Source organism: Bufo bufo, chromosome 1 (assembly GCF_905171765.1).
Source record: "Bufo bufo chromosome 1, aBufBuf1.1, whole genome shotgun sequence".
NCBI classification, from domain to species: Eukaryota; Metazoa; Chordata; class Amphibia; order Anura; family Bufonidae; genus Bufo; species Bufo bufo.
This window is the reverse complement of record NC_053389.1, coordinates 625,761,086-625,779,085: the sequence shown is the minus strand read 5'-3', so window position 1 is coordinate 625,779,085 and position 18,000 is coordinate 625,761,086. Positions and strand designations below refer to the sequence as shown.

The 18,000-nt window shown below is 43.6% G+C and overlaps 1 protein-coding gene across 1 annotated transcript in view; it reads right to left on the bottom strand.

Moving 5' to 3' along the window:
- The window catches only part of LOC120986261 (olfactory receptor 5F1-like), a 36,259-nt gene continuing 18,259 nt past the window's right edge, over window positions 1–18,000 (bottom strand). The window contains exon 3 of the mRNA XM_040414744.1: window positions 1–45. Coding sequence (XP_040270678.1) covers window positions 1–45 — 45 coding nt within the window. The remainder of the gene's footprint in view (window positions 46–18,000) is intronic.

The following is an 18,000-nucleotide window of genomic DNA, read 5'->3' as shown; positions in this document are numbered from 1 at the left end:
TCAAGGGATCTGCGGGCTGGGCTCAAATCCCTTGATAAAGGTCCTCTAAGAGATCGAACATTGAGAAATTATATGGCCATATAAAAACCCTTGTATACAGACAGAAAATCTGGACATGAATTGATTGTATCAAGTATTTTGCATATTTATACAATGGATTAAAAGCATTACAAAACTTTAATTGGTTTGCCATAGAATCTCTCTAACAATTGCTTTGACTTTTGTTCTCTATGAGCACCCTTCCTTGTCACGGTGTGCAGGTCTCATCCATCATTTTAGTATTTCACGTTATCATTCAGGGATATAGTTGTCTGCTACCCTGTATATTGTAAGACACACTAATTTAATTCTTTCCCAAACTTCAGCCCAAAAAAAAAAAATTTCAACCGTATGCAGATGCACCAACATGGATTTCAGACTAGTATTTCATGTTATCACTCAGAGATATAATTATTTCCAAACCTGTGTATTGTAAGAAACACATATGATATTTTCCTAAACTTAAACCCAAAAATATATAAATTCCAACTGTGTGGAGATGCACTGACACAGATTTCGGCCTAGTATTTCACGAGATAACATCCACTTCCCTGTATGTTTAAGAAAAACGTATGCTATTTTCCCAAACTTAAATAAAGAAAAAATAATTTCAACTGTGGAGATGAACCAACATCGATTTCAGACTAGTATTTCCTGTAATCAGTCAGAGATATAATCCTCCGCTACTCTGTATATTGTAAGACACATTAATATGCTATTTTCCCAAACTTCAACACAAAAAAAAAACTGTCTGGAGATACCCTGACACGGATTTTGGACTAGTAGTTAATGTTTTCACTGGTATTTCAAATGCATTCTATCCTCTGGAAGGTAAAACACGTGTTTTGAGCTTATTCCACCACTTCCTCACACACACATAGAAAAACGGCATTTTGTTAAAATGCCCAAAAAAATTCAAGAAATGTCCTTGCACGTAGCTGTTTTGATTTTATGCAGCAGCTGCTGTTGTGTTATTAGGCAGTAATTGCAGCTGGAATGTACTGCCAGGCACACCCAGTCTCAGCTCCTCAATTCTCGCCCTCTGGCTGACAGCTTTCTCTGCCTTTCTCTATTCTACACAATTATTTTTTCTATCCTTTCCCTTTAATGTCTCTTACACTAGAATAGTGTAGTGACTGTAAACTTTCCCTTAGATCATTATCTGTTAGACACTGCAAGACCCATCCACCTCATTCACAGCCCAATGTCATTCAGCTACGGCACCTCCTTGCCTTCTGCAGCTCATCGGCTCATTCAGGTTGTCTGTTGACTTGTAAGCCAATCAGGGAAAGCCTCCCTCCCCATTTCCTCTTAGGGTCATGTAAACATCCTTCTTCTTACTCCCTAGTGCTTTTTGCGCACCGTTTTACTGCATTCATCCGAAACAGATCAGAAAAGGTTCAGGTTCAAATGCCGGACAAATTTTGGGATCCAATCCCGATCATTTACCACCTTAGATCGGGGGCTATCTCTGCCTTCTAGACGAAGTCCCCACAGTGAAATAGCAGGGCTCTGACCAGCTGATATGACAACCTGGGGCCCAGTGCTGTCCTAGTGAGGTGCCTGCGAAGCCAAGCCTGAGGCACAGCCTGACAGGCAGCCTGTAGCAATCATGTAAACTACAATAGGAATCTATTGCAGTCTATTTTACAAGCAATCAAAAGATCACATGTACAAGTGACAAGAGAGTAAAAACCACAGGAAAAATTTTTTACATTTCTTTTTTATATTAAAAAATAAATACGGTAAGCTAAAAAAAAAATATATATTAGTATAGCCATGTCCAAAAATTTAAATATTACAATATTATAGATTAATGAATTTATTGAAATTCTTTTTGTGTCCAATTTGTTACATTTTAAAAAATATATATTTGTGTCGATTCTACAGTCGTGGCCAAAGGTTTTGAGAATTACATAAATATTGGAAATTGGAAAAGTTGCTGCTTAAGTTTTTATAATAGCAATTTGCATATACTCCAGAATGTTAAGAAGAGTGATCAGATGAATTGCATAGTCCTTCTTTGCCATGAACATTAACTTAATCTCAAAAAACCTTTCCACTGCATTTCATTGCTGTCATTAAAGGACCTGCTGAGATCATTTCAGTAATCGTCTTGTTAACTCAGGTGAGAATGTTGACGAGCACAAGGCTGGAGATCATTATGACAGGCTGATTGGGTTAAAATGGCAGACTTGACATGTTAAAAGGAGGGTGATGCTTGAAATCATTGTTCTTCCATTGTTAACCATGGTTACCTGCAAAGAAACGCGTGCAGCCATCATTGCGTTGCATAAAAATGGCTTCACAGGCAAGGATATTGTGGCTACTAAGATTGCACCTCAATCAACAATTTATAGGATCATCAAGAACGTCAAGGAAAGAGGTTCAATTCTTGTTAAGAAGGCTTCAGGGCGTCCAAGAAAGTCCAGCAAGCGCCAGGATCGTCTCCTAAAGAGGATTCAGCTGCGGGATCGGAGTGCCACCAGTGCAGAGCTTGCTCAGGAATGGCAGCAGGCAGGTGTGAGCGCATCTGCACGCACAGTGAGGCGAAGATTTTTGGAAGATGGCCTGGTGTCAAGAAGGCCAGCAAAGAAGCCACTTCTCTCCAAAAAAAACATCAGGGACAGATTGATCTTCTGCAGAAAGTATGGTGAATGGACTGCTGAGGACTGGGGCAAAGTCATATTCTCCTATGAAGTAAAGCATCCTGAGACCATTCATGTGTGGGGTTGCTTCTCATCCAAGGGAGTGGGCTCACTCACAATTTTGCCCAAAAACACAGCCATGAATAAAGAATGATACCAAAACACCATCCAACAGCAACTTCTTCCAACAATCCAACAACAGTTTGGTGAAGAACAATGCATTTTCCAGCACGATGGAGCACCATGCCATAAGGCAAAAGTGATAACTAAGTGGCTTGGGGACCAAAACATTGACATTTTGGGTCCATGGCCTGGAAACTCCCCAGATCTTAATCCCATTGAGAACTTGTGGTCAATCCTCAAGAGGCGGGTGGACAAACAAAAACCCACTAATTCTGACAAACTCCAAGAAGTGATTATGAAAGAATGGGTTGCTATCAGTCAGGAATTGGCCCAGAAGTTGATTGAGAGCATGCCCAGTCGAATTGCAGAGGTCCTGAAAAAGAAGGGCCAACACTGCAAATGTTTGCATAAATGTAATGTAATGACTCTTTGCATAAATGTAATGTAATTGTCGATAAAAGCCTTTAAAATGTATGAAGTGCGTGTAATTATATTTCACTACATCACAGAAGCAACTGAAACAAAGATCTAAAAGCAGTTTAGCAGCAAACTTTGTGAAAACTAATATTTGTGTCATTCTCCAAATTTTTGGCCACGACTGTACTCTTGACCGCAGCGAATCAATGGATATCTTATATCTTGACTTCTCCAAAGCATTTGATACTATACCACATAAAAGGTTAGTATATGAAATGAGAATGTTTGGACTGGGGGAAAATGTCTGTATGTGGGTAAGTAACTGGCTCAGTGATAGAAAACAGAGGGTGGTTATTAATGGTACACACTCAGATTGGGTCACTGTCACTAGTGGGGTACCACAGGGGTCAGTATTGGGCCCTATTCTCTTGAATATGTTATTAATGATCTTGTAGAAAGCTTAAAATATAAATTTTTGCAGATGACATTAAACTGTGTAAAATAATTAACACAAAAAAGAACAGTATACTGCTACATAGGGATCTGGATAGATTGTAGGCTTGGGCAGAGAAGTGGCAGATGAGGTTTAACACTTATTCTTTATAAGTGTTAAACCTCATCTGCCACTTAATGAGTTGAGGAATAGAGATGTCCCGAATAGTTCGCCGGCGAATAGTTCCCGGCAAACATAGCTTGTTAACGTTCGCCGTGGCGGGCGAACATATGCGATGTTCGGTCCGCCCCCTATTCATCATCATTGAGTAAACTTTGACCCTGTACCTCACAGTCAGCAGACACATTCCAGCCAATCAGCAGCAGACCCTCCCTCCCAGACCCTCCCACCTCCTGGACAGCATCCATTTTAGATTCATTCGGAAGCTGCATTCTTAGTGAGAGGAGCGACAGTGTAGCTGCTGCTGATTTAATAGGGAAATCGATAGCTAGGCTAGTGTATTCAGTGTCCACTACAGTCCTGAAGGACTCATCTAATCTTTGCTGTAAGGACAGCACCCCAAAAAGCCCTTTTTAGGGCAAGAACATCAGTCTGCTTTTTTTCCCCCCCTGTGTAATCTAATTGCAGTTGTCTGCCTGCCAGCCTGTGTGTCAGGCTCACAGCATATACTGTGCCCACTTGCCCAGTGCTACCACTCATATCTGGTGTCACAATAGCTTGCATTTAAAAAAAACTAAAACTTTTTTGACTGTAATAATCAGTCAGCTTTTTTTTTCCCCTGTGTAATCTAATTGCAGTTGCCTGCCTGCCAGCGTGTGTGTCAGGCTCACAGCGTATACTGTGCCCACTTGCCCAGTGCCACCACTCATAACTGGTGTCACAATAGCTTGCATTTAAAAACAAAAAAAAAACTTTTTGAACTGTAATATAATAGCAGTCAGTTTCCTTCACACGTGTGCGTTTCAGGGCCTGCCAGAGCACAGTGTCACACCAGTGCAACTCATATCTGGTGTAACAGTAGTGCACATTTAAAAAAAAACAACACTTTTTGGACTGTGAAATAATATCAGTAAGTTTCCTTCACACGTGTGCGTTTCAGGGCCTGCCAGGGTACAGTGTCACACCAGTGCAACTCATATCTGGTGTAACAGTAGTGTACATAAAAATAAATAAATACAATTTTGACTGTAATAGATTGAATAGCAGTTAGTTGTCTGCAAGCGTGTGTGTCAGGCCTACAGCGTCTACTCTGCCAACTTCTGCCAGTGCACAGTGCCACTCATATCTGGTGTCACAGTAGCTTGCACGCATAGTAACTAATCTAAAAAAAAATGACAGGCAGAGGCAGGCCACCTCGCAGGGGCCGTCGTGGTCGTGGTGCTGTGATTCCCTTTGGCCTTAGAATAATGCCCAGTGTTCAGAGGCCACGTACCCTGAACTCGAAAAGTTCTGAGGACATAGTTGACTGGCTAACACAGGACACCCAATCTTCTACACCTTCCGCTCGGAACCTTGACGCACCATCCTCCTCCAGCTTAGCTTCGGGCACCTCTCAAGTTACCACTCGCCCGCCTGCCGCCACCACCAACACTAGCACCACAACCGCTTCACTTGATCTGTCAGAGGAGTTATTTACACATTAGTTGGAAGAAATGAGTGATGCGCAACCATTATTGCCAGAGGATGTAGATAACAGGGATATGTCTCAGTCAGGCAGCATTACACACATGGACGTACGGTGTGATGATGATGATGTTGTACCCGCTGCTGCTTCCTTTGCTGAGTTGTCAGATACAAGTGAAGCGGTTGATGATGACGATGTGTCCGTGGATGTCACGTGGGTGCCCGCTCGAAGAGAAGAAGAACAGGGAGAAAGTTCAGATGGGGAGACAGAGAGGAGGAGGAGACGAGTTGGAAGCAGGGGGAGGTCATCGCAAGGAGCTAGTGGCACAGTCAGACAACATGCATCGGCACCCGGGGTCAGCCAGACAGCACGCGAATCAACGCATGCTGTTGCCACCACCAGAATGCCGTCATTGCAGAGCTCAGCAGTGTGACATTTTTTGTGTGTGTCTGCCTCTGACAACAGCGATGCCATTTGCAACCTGTGCCAAAAGAAACTGAGTCGTGGGAAGTCCAACACCCACCTAGGTGTCACAAAGTCACCCCCTTGCCCTGCGTCTGACAGCTGGCAATGCCTGTAGGCTCATGCATCCTTTTGAGGAGGTGACAAACCTAGTCAGTCGCACCGAAGGCACCATCAGCGACATCATCCCATTTGCTTTCTTCCTGGAGCATGCCCTGCGAAGAGTGCTGGATCAGGCCATAGATGAGCGTGAAGAGGAAGAGGAAGAGTTGTGGTCACCATCACCACCAGAAACAGCCTTATCAGCATCGCTTGCTGGACCTGCGGCAACGCTGGAAGAGGATTGTGAGGAAGAGGAGTCAGAGGAGGAATGTGGCTTTGAGGAGGAGGAGGAAGACCAACCACAACAGGCATCCCAGGGTGCTCGTTGTGACCTATCTGGTACCAGTGGTGTTGTACGTGGCTGGGGGGAAGAACATACCTTCAGTGAGATCACTGAGGACGAGGAACGGGACATGAGTAGCTCGGCATCCAACCTTGTGCAAATGGGGTCTTTCATGCTGTCGTGCCTGTTGAGGGACCCTTGTATAAAAAGGCTGAAGGAGAACGACCTGTACTGGGTGTCCACGCTACTAGACCCCCGGTATAAGCAGAAAGTGCCTGAAATGTTGTCGAATTACCGCAAGTCGGGAAGGATGCAGCAGTTCCAAAATAAATGAAAAAATATGCTTTACACAGCGTATAAGGGTGGTCACAGCACAACGGGAATCTAACAGGGTAAAAGGTGAAAGTAATCCTCCTCCTCCCACGACCACGCCGGCAAGGACAGGACGCTTTACAGACGTGTTGTTGATGGAGGACATGCGGAGCTTTTTAAGTCCTACGCATCGCCACAGCCCTTCGGGGTCCACCCTCAGAGAACGACTCGACCGACAGGTAGCAGACTACCTCGCCTTAACTGCAGATATCGACACTCTGAGGAGCGATGAACCCCTTGACTACTGGGTGTGCAGGCTTGACCCGTGGCCTGAGCTATCCCAATTTGCGATAGAACTTCTGGCCTGCCCCGCTTCAAGTGTCCTGTCAGAAAGGACTTTCAGTGCAGCAGGAGGTATTGTCACTGAGAAGAGAAGTCGCCTAGGTCAAAAAAGTCTAGATTACCTCACCTTTATTAAGATAAATGAGGGATGGATCCCGAAGGGACTGACAGTGAATGACTTGACAGTGAATGACTTGCGTGACTTATCTGCCACCAACTAGGGTTCAAGCCGCAATGTTTTAGGGCACTTTCTCCCTTGGAAACAAACATAAATTTTTCTGCCCGCTGCTACAGCAGCCGCTGAAACAATACCAAATTTTTCAGGCATGTGTACATGCCTAATTTTTCTGGCATCAGGTGCTGCACTGTGGCTTCAAAAACCAAAAAAGAAAAAGGCACATACATGTGTCAATTCCCCTTCGTGATCGTTACCTTGTCTTGGTGACGGGGCTTGCGTATCACAATGAAGCGACCACCTCTATGAGTGTGTTGGCAATGGCAATGTTGGCACACCCCAGATGATAAGGTCGTTGCTTCATTGTGAACAGACCAAAAGCGATCGGCTGGATAATTTTGCATAGAAAAAACATTCATTTTCTTTCTGATCATCTAAGGTGATCATTAAAGACTACTAGGCCAACGATGGGCCCACACTGCAGAATCATTGTTTTCTGGGTCACTTAACTGTCACTGAACTACCTCAACATGACCATAGGCCTTGTAAAACCCCCATCGCCTGCAATCTCCCAAACGTGCGCACGAGCACAGTCATAACTACAACAAGACTGACGCATAGAGGTATAAAATGTATGTCATGAGTGTGTCAACTATTGACAACTCTTTGCGGTTGTCTAAAATCTATTCCATACACGTCCCCTGATAGGGGACGTAACAGGGATTAAACTGATAAGAATAGAACTACTTAACACACCACTCCTATCTGGTGGAACATTAGATTGCACGCGCAGTGCCCCAATTTTGAAGTAGGAGGACAGACCAAGCATCTTTTTCCATCTCCTGGTTCCTAAAATCAATGCCATATACACGTCCCCTGATAGGGGACGTAACAGGGATTAAACTGATAAGAATAGAACTACTTAACACACCACTCCTATCTGGTGGCACATGAGATTGCACGCGCAGTGCCCCAAATTTGAAGTAGGAGGACCGACCAAGCATCTTTTTCCATCTCCCGGTTCCTAAAATCGATGCCATATACACTTCCCCTGATAGGGGACGTAACAGGGATTAAACTGATAAGATTAGAACTACTTAACACACCACTCCTATCTGGTTGCACATTAGATTGCACGCGCAGTGCCCCAAATTTGAAGTAGGAGGACCGACCAAGCATCTTTTTCCATCTCCCGATTCCTAAAATCTATGCCATATACACGTCCCCTGATAGGGGGAGTAACAGGGATTAAACTGATAAGAATAGAACTACTTAACACACCACTCCTATCTGGTGGCACATTAGATTACACGCGCAGTGCCCCAAATTTGAAGTAGGAGGACCGACCAAGCATCTTTTTCCATCTCCCGGTTCCTAAAATCGATGCCATATACACTTCCCCTGATAGGGGACGTAACAGGGATTAAACTGATAAGAATAGAACTACATAACACACCACTCCTATCTGGTGGCACATTAGATTGCACGTGCAGTGCCCCAAATTTGAAGTAGGAGGACCGACCAAGCATCTTTTTCCATCTCCCGGTTCCTAAAATCGATGCCATATACACGTCCCCTGATAGGGGACGTAACAGGGATTAAACTGATAAGAATAGAACTACTTAACACACCACTCCTATCTGGTGGCACATGAGATTGCACGCGCAGTGCCCCAAATTTGAAGTAGGAGGACCGACCAAGCATCTTTTTCCATCTCCCGGTTCCTAAAATCGATGCCATATACACTTCCCCTGATAGGGGACGTAACAGGGATTAAACTGATAAGATTAGAACTACTTAACACACCACTCCTATCTGGTTGCACATTAGATTGCACGCGCAGTGCCCCAAATTTGAAGTAGGAGGACCGACCAAGCATCTTTTTCCATCTCCCGATTCCTAAAATCTATGCCATATACACGTCCCCTGATAGGGGAAGTAATAGGGATTAAACTGATAAGAATAGAACTACTTAACACACCACTCCTATCTGGTGGCACATTAGATTACACGCGCAGTGCCCCAAATTTGAAGTAGGAGGACCGACCAAGCATCTTTTTCCATCTCCCGGTTCCTAAAATCGATGCCATATACACTTCCCCTGATAGGGGACGTAACAGGGATTAAACTGATAAGAATAGAACTACATAACACACCACTCCTATCTGGTGGCACATTAGATTGCACGTGCAGTGCCCCAAATTTGAAGTAGGAGGACCGACCAAGCATCTTTTTCCATCTCCCGGTTCCTAAAATCGATGCCATATACACGTCCCCTGATAGGGGACGTAACAGGGATTAAACTGATAAGAATAGAACTACTTAACACACCACTCCTATCTGGTGGCACATTAGATTGCACGCGCAGTGCCCCAAATTTGAAGTAGGAGGACCGACCAAGCATCTTTTTCCATCTCCCGGTTCCTAAAATCGATGCCATATACACGTCCCCTGATAGGGGACGTAACAGGGATTGAACTGATGAGAATAGAACTACTTAACACACCACTCCTATCTGGTGGCACATTAGATTACACGCGCAGTGCCCCAAATTTGAAGTAGGAGGACCGACCAAGCATCTTTTTCCATCTCCCGGTTCCTAAAATCGATGCCATATACATGTCCCCTGATAGGGGACTTAACAGGGATTAAACTGATAGGAATAGTACTACTTAACATACCTTATAATAACGCAGAGAGAGGCAACGCAGAGAGAGGAGTCTGAAGAAGAGGAGTCAGAGGAGATAGGTGGCTTTGAGGAGGTGGAAGACCAACCACAGCAGGCATCCCAGGGGGCTTGTTGTCACCTTTCGGGGACCCTTGGTGTTGTACGTGGCTGAGTGGAGGAAGAGACCTTCAATGACATCAGTGAGGACAAGGAACGGGACATGGCTAGCTTGGTATCCAACCTTGTGCAAATGGGGAGTTTGCGGTTATGCAAATGGACTGTTTGCGGTGCGTTAAACGGGGAGTTTGGTCTGTCACTGTGAAGCGGGCGTAACCCTTACACTACCTGATCGATACAACATCATACCTGATGTTTTAAAGCACGTTATTCCAAACAATTTAGGAATGTTAAGTGATTTATGCCCTTTATGGATTAAAACAAGACTCTGCATCAACTATGTAATTTTCCATGGGAGTTTTGCCATGGATCCCCCTCCCGCATGCCACAGTCCAGGTGTTAGTCCCCTTGAAACAACTTTTCCATCACTATTGTGGCCAGAAAAAGTTCCTGTTTTATTTGCGAAAATTCGCGTTCGCCGTTCGCGAACGGAAAATTTTATGTTCGCAACATCTCTATTGAGCAAACAACTGGATGTTCGGGTTCGACGGGTTTGGCCGAACTTCGCAAAAAACTTGACCCGAACTTGACCCCGTACCCCATTAAAATGAATGGGGACCCGAACTTTGGATCACTAAAATGGCTCTAAAAAAGTCATGGAAAGTTCTACAGGGCTGCAATAGGGAAATGACTTAAAATAACATAAAATACGTAAAAATAAAAAATAATCTTGATCTAGGAGGAGAAGGTCCATATGGAGTAGGAGGTTGAGGAGGCGGTGGATGTGGCGGTGTAGGTGGAAGCGGCGGTGGAGGAGGAGGAGGTAGCAAACACTGTTTTTTGTTTTAAATTTGATTTAATTTTTTATTTATTTTTTGTTTAAATTTGGGTAGACCCCAAAACATTGGGAAATATAAAAAATAAAACAAAGGAAAGTGCCCTGGAGTACAACAATGGCTGGGTGAGGCCAGTATTCATGTCTATTCTGCACAAGGTACAGACAAGTCCTGTGGGATCGCTGCCTGGTTCATTTTAATGAACGTGAGCTTGTCCACATTGGCTGCGCTTGTCTGTGATAACCTACTCCTGCCATGCTAAACACACATTCAGACAATACACTGGCTGCAGGGCAGGCCAGCACCTCCAAGGCGTAAAGGGCAAGCTCAGGCCATGTGCCCAATTCGGAGACCCAGAGGTTGAAGGGGGCAGACCCATCAGTCAGTACGTGTTGACGTCCACGATCCAAATGGATATTTTCTCTATAAACTTTCGATGTTCTTTTATGTGCCTACCATGGTGATCACGGGTAACAGGGAATAAGGGTTCCATGCAGGAGAGGGAGCCTGAGAAAGGGATACCACATCCAAGGGAGGTCAATAGATGAAATGTGATCGAGCGGAAATGTGGGACAAGTTGTTAAAGTGGAAGCATCCAAGTAAAGGAGGGGGCGCACAGCAATTAGCCACTCCCGACTCGGGGAGGTAGTGACAATAAATAACAATACAGGACTCTTAAGATGCCCTGTTATTGGAATGATTAATAAAAAATTACAGGGAATGTCACTGCGGTATTTTGGATTTGGAAACGTTAGACAGGAGAGGCTCTGCTGCCACTCTTTTTACTCTAGATAACTTCTGCTTGATCTCACGTCCCCGTGACGTCCACTATCCAAATGGATATCTTCTCTATCAACTTTCGATGTTCTTTTATGCGCCTACCATGGTGTTCACAGGTAACGGGGAATCAGGGTTCCATGCCGGGGAGGGAGCCTGAGAATGGGATATCACATCCATATCAATGGCTGAAATGTGATTGAGCAGAAATTTGGGACAAGTTGGTAAAGCGGAAGGATCGAATGAAAGGAGGGGGCGCATGTCAATTATAGATGAATTTTAGAAATTTAAGTCCCTGTCACCTATGCAGGGGTTTTTCATCTGCAAAAATGAGTAAATATCACCCACCAATAGAACAGACGATTTTTAAAAATTTCGGTCCCTGTGAACTATGCAGAGCATATGTTTATTCACGGCAAAACTTGGTTCATGTCACCCACCAATTGAACAGACGATTTTACAAAAATTAGTTCCCTGTCACCTATGCAGAGCAGGGGTTTGTATATGGCAAAAATGGTAAAATGTCACCTGAGAATGTAACAGACGATTATTAGAAATTTAGGTCCCTGTCACTTATGCAGAGCAGGGGTTTATTCATGGCAAAAATGGTAAAATGTCACAGATGCTTTTGCACCCTGCTCCCTCTTTTGCAGTGCTGGTGCCTCTGTGCGACCACCTCTCTTCCACCAAACTGCACACGTCACTCGCATTACCTTGATTCTATGTGGGGTCTAGTACCTCATCATCCTCCACATCATCTTCCACCCACTCTTTACCCCTGCCCTCCTTGTCGGTCTGCAGACTGCAGAAAGCCGCAGCAGTTGGCACCTGTGTTTTTTCATTATCAAAAACGTGCTGCGGTGGTCTTCCCATGTCCTCATCCTGAAACATAAGTGGTTGGGCATCAGTGCCACTTCTGGTGCAGGGCTATGTGGATGGCCCATGGAAACCCTGTCAGCAGAGTCATAAAAAAGCATAAGAGACTGCTGCCTGACTTGGGGCTCAGACTGCTTGCCTGATTTGCAAGGGGGTGAGTTGAAAGACAGATGGCCATGGGCTATAGGTGCCAACTCTTATCTTTCAGAAGGGTACTGGGTGGGAGACAATGTGAAGGAACTGGAGGCACTGTCAGCCACCCAATCAACTATCGTCTGTACTTGTTCTGGCCTCACCATTCGTACTGTCCTAAGTGCAGAGTAGGCCGCAAATGTAATTTCTAGCGAAAACGATGAGTATTTGTCACCCAACAATGTAAAAGACGAATTAGTGAAATGTATTTCCCTGTCCACAATGTAGAACAGGGGTATATCACAGCCAAAAATTGGTGAATTTCACCCGACAATGTAAAAGACAAATTGGGTATAAAAAGAGTCCATAGTATAAGGCCTATGCAGATGTATGGACCTAAAGAACAACCATTTTGTCTTATTTTAAAAGTGCAGGGTGAGTTCAGGATTTTTGAAATCAGGATTACTAACCAAAGATTAACAATATGTACCAAAGTGTTTACCCAAGTCTGTTTTTGTGAGAAGGAGGTTTTCTAGGGTCTAATGAAAAGAATTTACCTAGATAAGACAATGTAGTAGAAATGTGCTGAGGTTTGATGATTCTCAGTGAATAGAAAGAGACTCTAATTTTCTTTGGGGTTTTTATATTAGACAATGAATGAGTGGATTTTGATTTTTATATCATCAATTTAAATATGTTTGCTTTATATATAAGAGTGTGGTCCTTATAGATATATTCAATTTTAAAGTTAGAATTATAGTAACTATTCCAATGTCATTCCAAAATACATGACTGGACCTAGCACAAGTTAATGATCTCTTTCCTTAAGGATTTCTTGAATGGAGAAATGTGGACACAGGTGATCATAAACAAACCCTGTCTTTTCCCCAGAACAATGACCTGAGTATGGTAATGTGTATCTTGATTTAATTCGGTCTGGTCAGAAGATTAAGGGATGAACTAGATGTTTGACTAAATACAAAAGTAATTGTCTATTTAAGATATCCTCAAGGTTTTGTCTAAAACATTAGTTAAAGTTTATCTCAAGTAAATGAATAAGAGAATATATAGAAGAGAGAGATAAGTGCCTCGACTTTTGTATGAAGTACTAGTGCCATCTAGTGTTAGGGTAACATTAAGGTTTAGGGTATATTATGCCTTGGGGAGGTCCTATTAGTTATAAAATGAGGTCACTAGTTAATGATAACACTTGACCAAGCGTTTCTAAGATAGGATAAAAAGATGGTATGGGCTGACAGAAAAGGACTCATCATCAGAAAACCATCAAAAGGGAGAAGACCATTACCAGAGAACCTTCATCTTTAGATCAGATCAGGAAGCAAACCATCATCAGATCATCTTGAAGAAAAATCTTAATCCATCAGATCCAGCCCTGACCACCTTTTCAGTCATTGGAGGCAGCCATTTTAGAACCATTGAAACTGATTTATGCTAGCTGACATTTTGGTATAGTAAAACCTTACCTATCTTTTATAGGATAATTAATTAATATAATATAATATATATCTATATATATTCAATTAACCATACCTTGTGTATAGTATCTGTTTTGGAATAAGATTGGGGTGTACCTGCAGCATCATCCTAAAACAATCCAATCCAGGGAGATTGAAAATATACTGGTGAAAACACGGTATCATCTCCAAGGAATTTAATTCAGTTCTAGACCGGTATGGTTGATTATAGATATATATCTGTATAGATAAAAGATAAACCAGATTTGGGTTTAATCAGACATTTGTCGGCTGAGAGAAATCAAGTATCAAATTGATTTAAAATATAATTGAGGGGTATCATTATGTCACAATCAGACAGTTGAGAAGCTCTGACAGGAGCTTTCCAGATCCTCCTCCTTGAGTTTCTTTGTTAGGAAAAAAGATGGTTCTTTAAGACCTTGTCTGGATTTCAGGGAGCTGAACAGTATCACTATTCGTGACCCTTATCCCCTTCCTCTGATCCCGGACCTGTTTAACCAGGTTGTTGGGGCTAAAGTCTTTTCCAAATTAGACCTAAGAGGGGCATACAACCTGGTCAGGGTCAGAGAAGGAGACGAATGGAAGACGGCTTTCAATACCCCTGAGGGCCATTTTGAGAATTTGGTTATGCCTTTTGGTTTGATGAATGCCCCAGCCGTTTTTCAGCATTTCGTGAACAGCATTTTTTATCATTTAATGGGAAAATTTGTATTAGTGTATTTGGATGACATTTTGATTTTTTCTCCTGATTTCAAGACTCATAAGGAACATTTACGTCAGGTCTTGCTCATTCTGCGGGAGAATAAATTATACGTGAAACTGAAAAAATGTGTGTTTGCGGTTCCAGAAATTCAATTTCTGGGGTTTCTTGTCTCCGCTTCTGGTTTTCGCATGGACCCCGAGAAGGTCCGCGCTGTGCTTGAGTGGGAGCTTCCTGAGAATCAGAAGGCGCTGATGCGTTTTTTGGGCTTTGCCAATTATTACAGGAAATTTATTTTGAATTATTCCTCTGTTGTTAAACCACTCACTGATATGACCAGAAAGGGGGTAGATTTTTCTTCCTGGTCGGTAGAGGCGCATAAGGCCTTTTCTAATATCAAGGAGAGTTTTGCTTCCGCTCCCATCTTGGTACAACCTGATATTTCGTTACCCTTCATAGTTGAGGTTGATGCTTCTGAGGTAGGGGTGGGTGCGGTCTTGTCTCAGGGTTCCTCTCCTGCCAAATGGCAACCGTGTGCCTTTTTCTCAAAGAAACTCTCCTCCGCAGAGAGAAATTATGATGTGGGAGATAGGGAATTGTTGGCCATCAAGTTGGCTTTTGAAGAATGGCGCCATTGGCTAGAGGGAGCCAGACACCCTATTACTGTGTTTACTGACCATAAAAATCTGGCCTACTTGGAGTCAGCCAAGCGTCTGAACCCGAGACAGGCCAGATGGTCTTTGTTCTTTTCAAGGTTTAATTTTGTTGTCACGTTCCGCCCTGGGGTTAAGAATGTGAAGGCAGATGCCCTGTCACGTTGTTTTCCGGGAGGTGGGAATTTTGAAGACCCGGGTCCCATTTTGGCTGAAGGTGTGGTGGTCTCTGCTCTTTTTCCTGAATTGGAGGCAGAGGTGCAGGCAGCCCAGTCAGAGGCTCCTGATCTTTGTCCTCCTGGGAGGTTGTTTGTGCCTCTCGCTTTGAGACACAAGATTTTTAAGGAACACCACGATACGGTCCTTGCTGGGCACCCGGGGGCAAGAGCCACACTGGATCTCATCGCTCGGAGATTCTGGTGGCCTGCGCTTCGTAAGTCGGTTGAGGGTTTTGTGGCAGCTTGCGAGACTTGCACTCGTGCCAAAGTCCCTCATTCACGGCCATCAGGTCCTCTCCTTCCCTTACCCATTCCTTCCCGTCCTTGGACACATCTGTCCATGGACTTCATAACGGACTTGCCTCGTTCCTCGGGGAAGACTGTGATTCTGGTGGTGGTGGACCGTTTTAGCAAAATGGTGCATTTCATCCCTTTTCCTGGTTTGCCCAATGCTAAGACGCTGGCGCAGGCATTTATTGACCACATTGTCAAATTGCATGGGATTCCTTCAGACATAGTCTCTGATAGGGGCACGCAGTTTGTTTCCAGATTCTGGAAGGCTTTCTGTTCTCGCTTGGGGGTTCGGTTGTCATTCTCTTCTGCTTTCCATCCGCAGTCGAATGGCCAGACGGAGCGCGTCAATCAGAATCTGGAGACATATCTGCGCTGTTTTGTGGCGGAGAATCAGGAGGATTGGTGTTCTTTTTTGTCCCTTGCTGAGTTTGCTTTAAATAACCGTCGTCAGGAGTCCTCTGATAAGTCACCATTTTTTGGTGCATATGGGTTTCATCCGCAGTTTGGGACTTTCTCGGGAGAGGGGTCTTCTGGTTTACCTGATGAGGACAGATTCTCCTCGTCTTTGTCATCTATTTGGCAAAAGATTCAGGATAATCTAAAGAGCATGAGTGAGAGATATAAGCGTGTGGCAGATAAGAGACGTGTGCCTGCTCCGGACCTGAATGTTGGTGATCTGGTGTGGTTGTCTACCAAGAATATCAAATTAAAGGTTCCCTCCTGGAAGTTGGGTCCTAGGTTTATTGGGCCTTACAAGATCCTGTCTGTCATCAATCCTGTTGCCTACCATCTTGATCTTCCTCAGACTTGGAAGATCCATAATGTTTTTCATAAGTCCTTATTGAAACCTTATGTTCAACCTATTGTACCCTCGCCTTTGCCTCCTCCTCCGATTATGGTTGATGGAAATCTTGAATTTCAGGTCTCTAGGATTGTGGATTCTCGTCTTGTCTGCGGTTCCCTCCAGTACCTCGTTTATTGGGAGGGTTATGGTCCTGAGGAGAGGATGTGGGTCCCAGTGACGGACATTAAGGCCACTCGTCTCATCAGGGCTTTCCATAGGTCCCATCCTGAGAAGGTGGGCCCTGAGTGTCCGGAGTCCACTCGTAGAGGGAGGGGTACTGTCACAATCAGACAGTTGAGAAGCTCTGACAGGAGCTTTCCAGATCCTCCTCCTTGAGTTTCTTTGTTTTGGTTAAGTTCCTCATCTCCTTAGTCTATCTCAGCTGTCATGCAGTTGGACTGATTGCTGCCCTTTAAGTTCCTCCCCAGAATGCAGTAGTGTGCGGCTTATACAACTTCCTGGAGTGTGTGTGCATGCTGTTCCTAGTTCTCAGTCCCCAGTCCCCAGTCGTCTGCAAGATAAGTTCTGTTTATGTATTTATGATTTTCTGTTTTCTGGATCCAGGTGACCCTGACTCCCTCCGTGTCTGTGTAGGGAGCCGGTGGTCGTGTCCCCTCACTATTGTAGGGTCATCAGGTGTAAGATAGTCGAGGTACGTGGATATGCGCCCATCCACCTTTGGGGTGGTCGCATAGGCTGAGCAATAAGGGAGAGCGGCAGGTCTCTTGCAGGGGTCTCCCTTTTGTTCCTTAGTTGTGGATCCAGTGAGTCATTGTTCATATTGTATTGTCTTGTTTCCTGTACACCATCCGTGACACATTATAATAAGGCATAATTGTGTATATATACTCTCAATTATTTTTGACTTTCTTACTATTTTGCATATCATTGATTGAATTTCAATTGTCACCAATTTTATTATATATATTATTTTGCACTAAAAATTGTATTAATAAATTACATATATATTTTGTCTGTAACTGGGATTTGTCTTCAATTCAACGCAGATCACAAGCTTGTTTTAGCTTGGTATTTATGATAATAGATTAGAGTCTCCCTCATTACAGATTCTAATTTATTCACATAAATAATATAGACTGTCATTCGGAGACAGCATAAATATTCCGACAATTTCCCTGTCCACTATGTAGAGCAGGAGTATATCATAGCCAAAAATTGGTGAATTTCACCTGACAATGTAACAGACGAATTAGTGAAATGAATTTCACAGTCCACTATGTAGAGCAGGGGTATATCACAGCCAAAAATTGGTGAATTTCACCTGACAATGTAACAGATGAATTAGTGAAAAGTATTTCCCTGTCCACAATGTAGAGCAGGGGTATATCACAGCCAAAATTTTATTTGGGATAAGTCACCCAATAATGTATCAGACAAATAAGTGAAA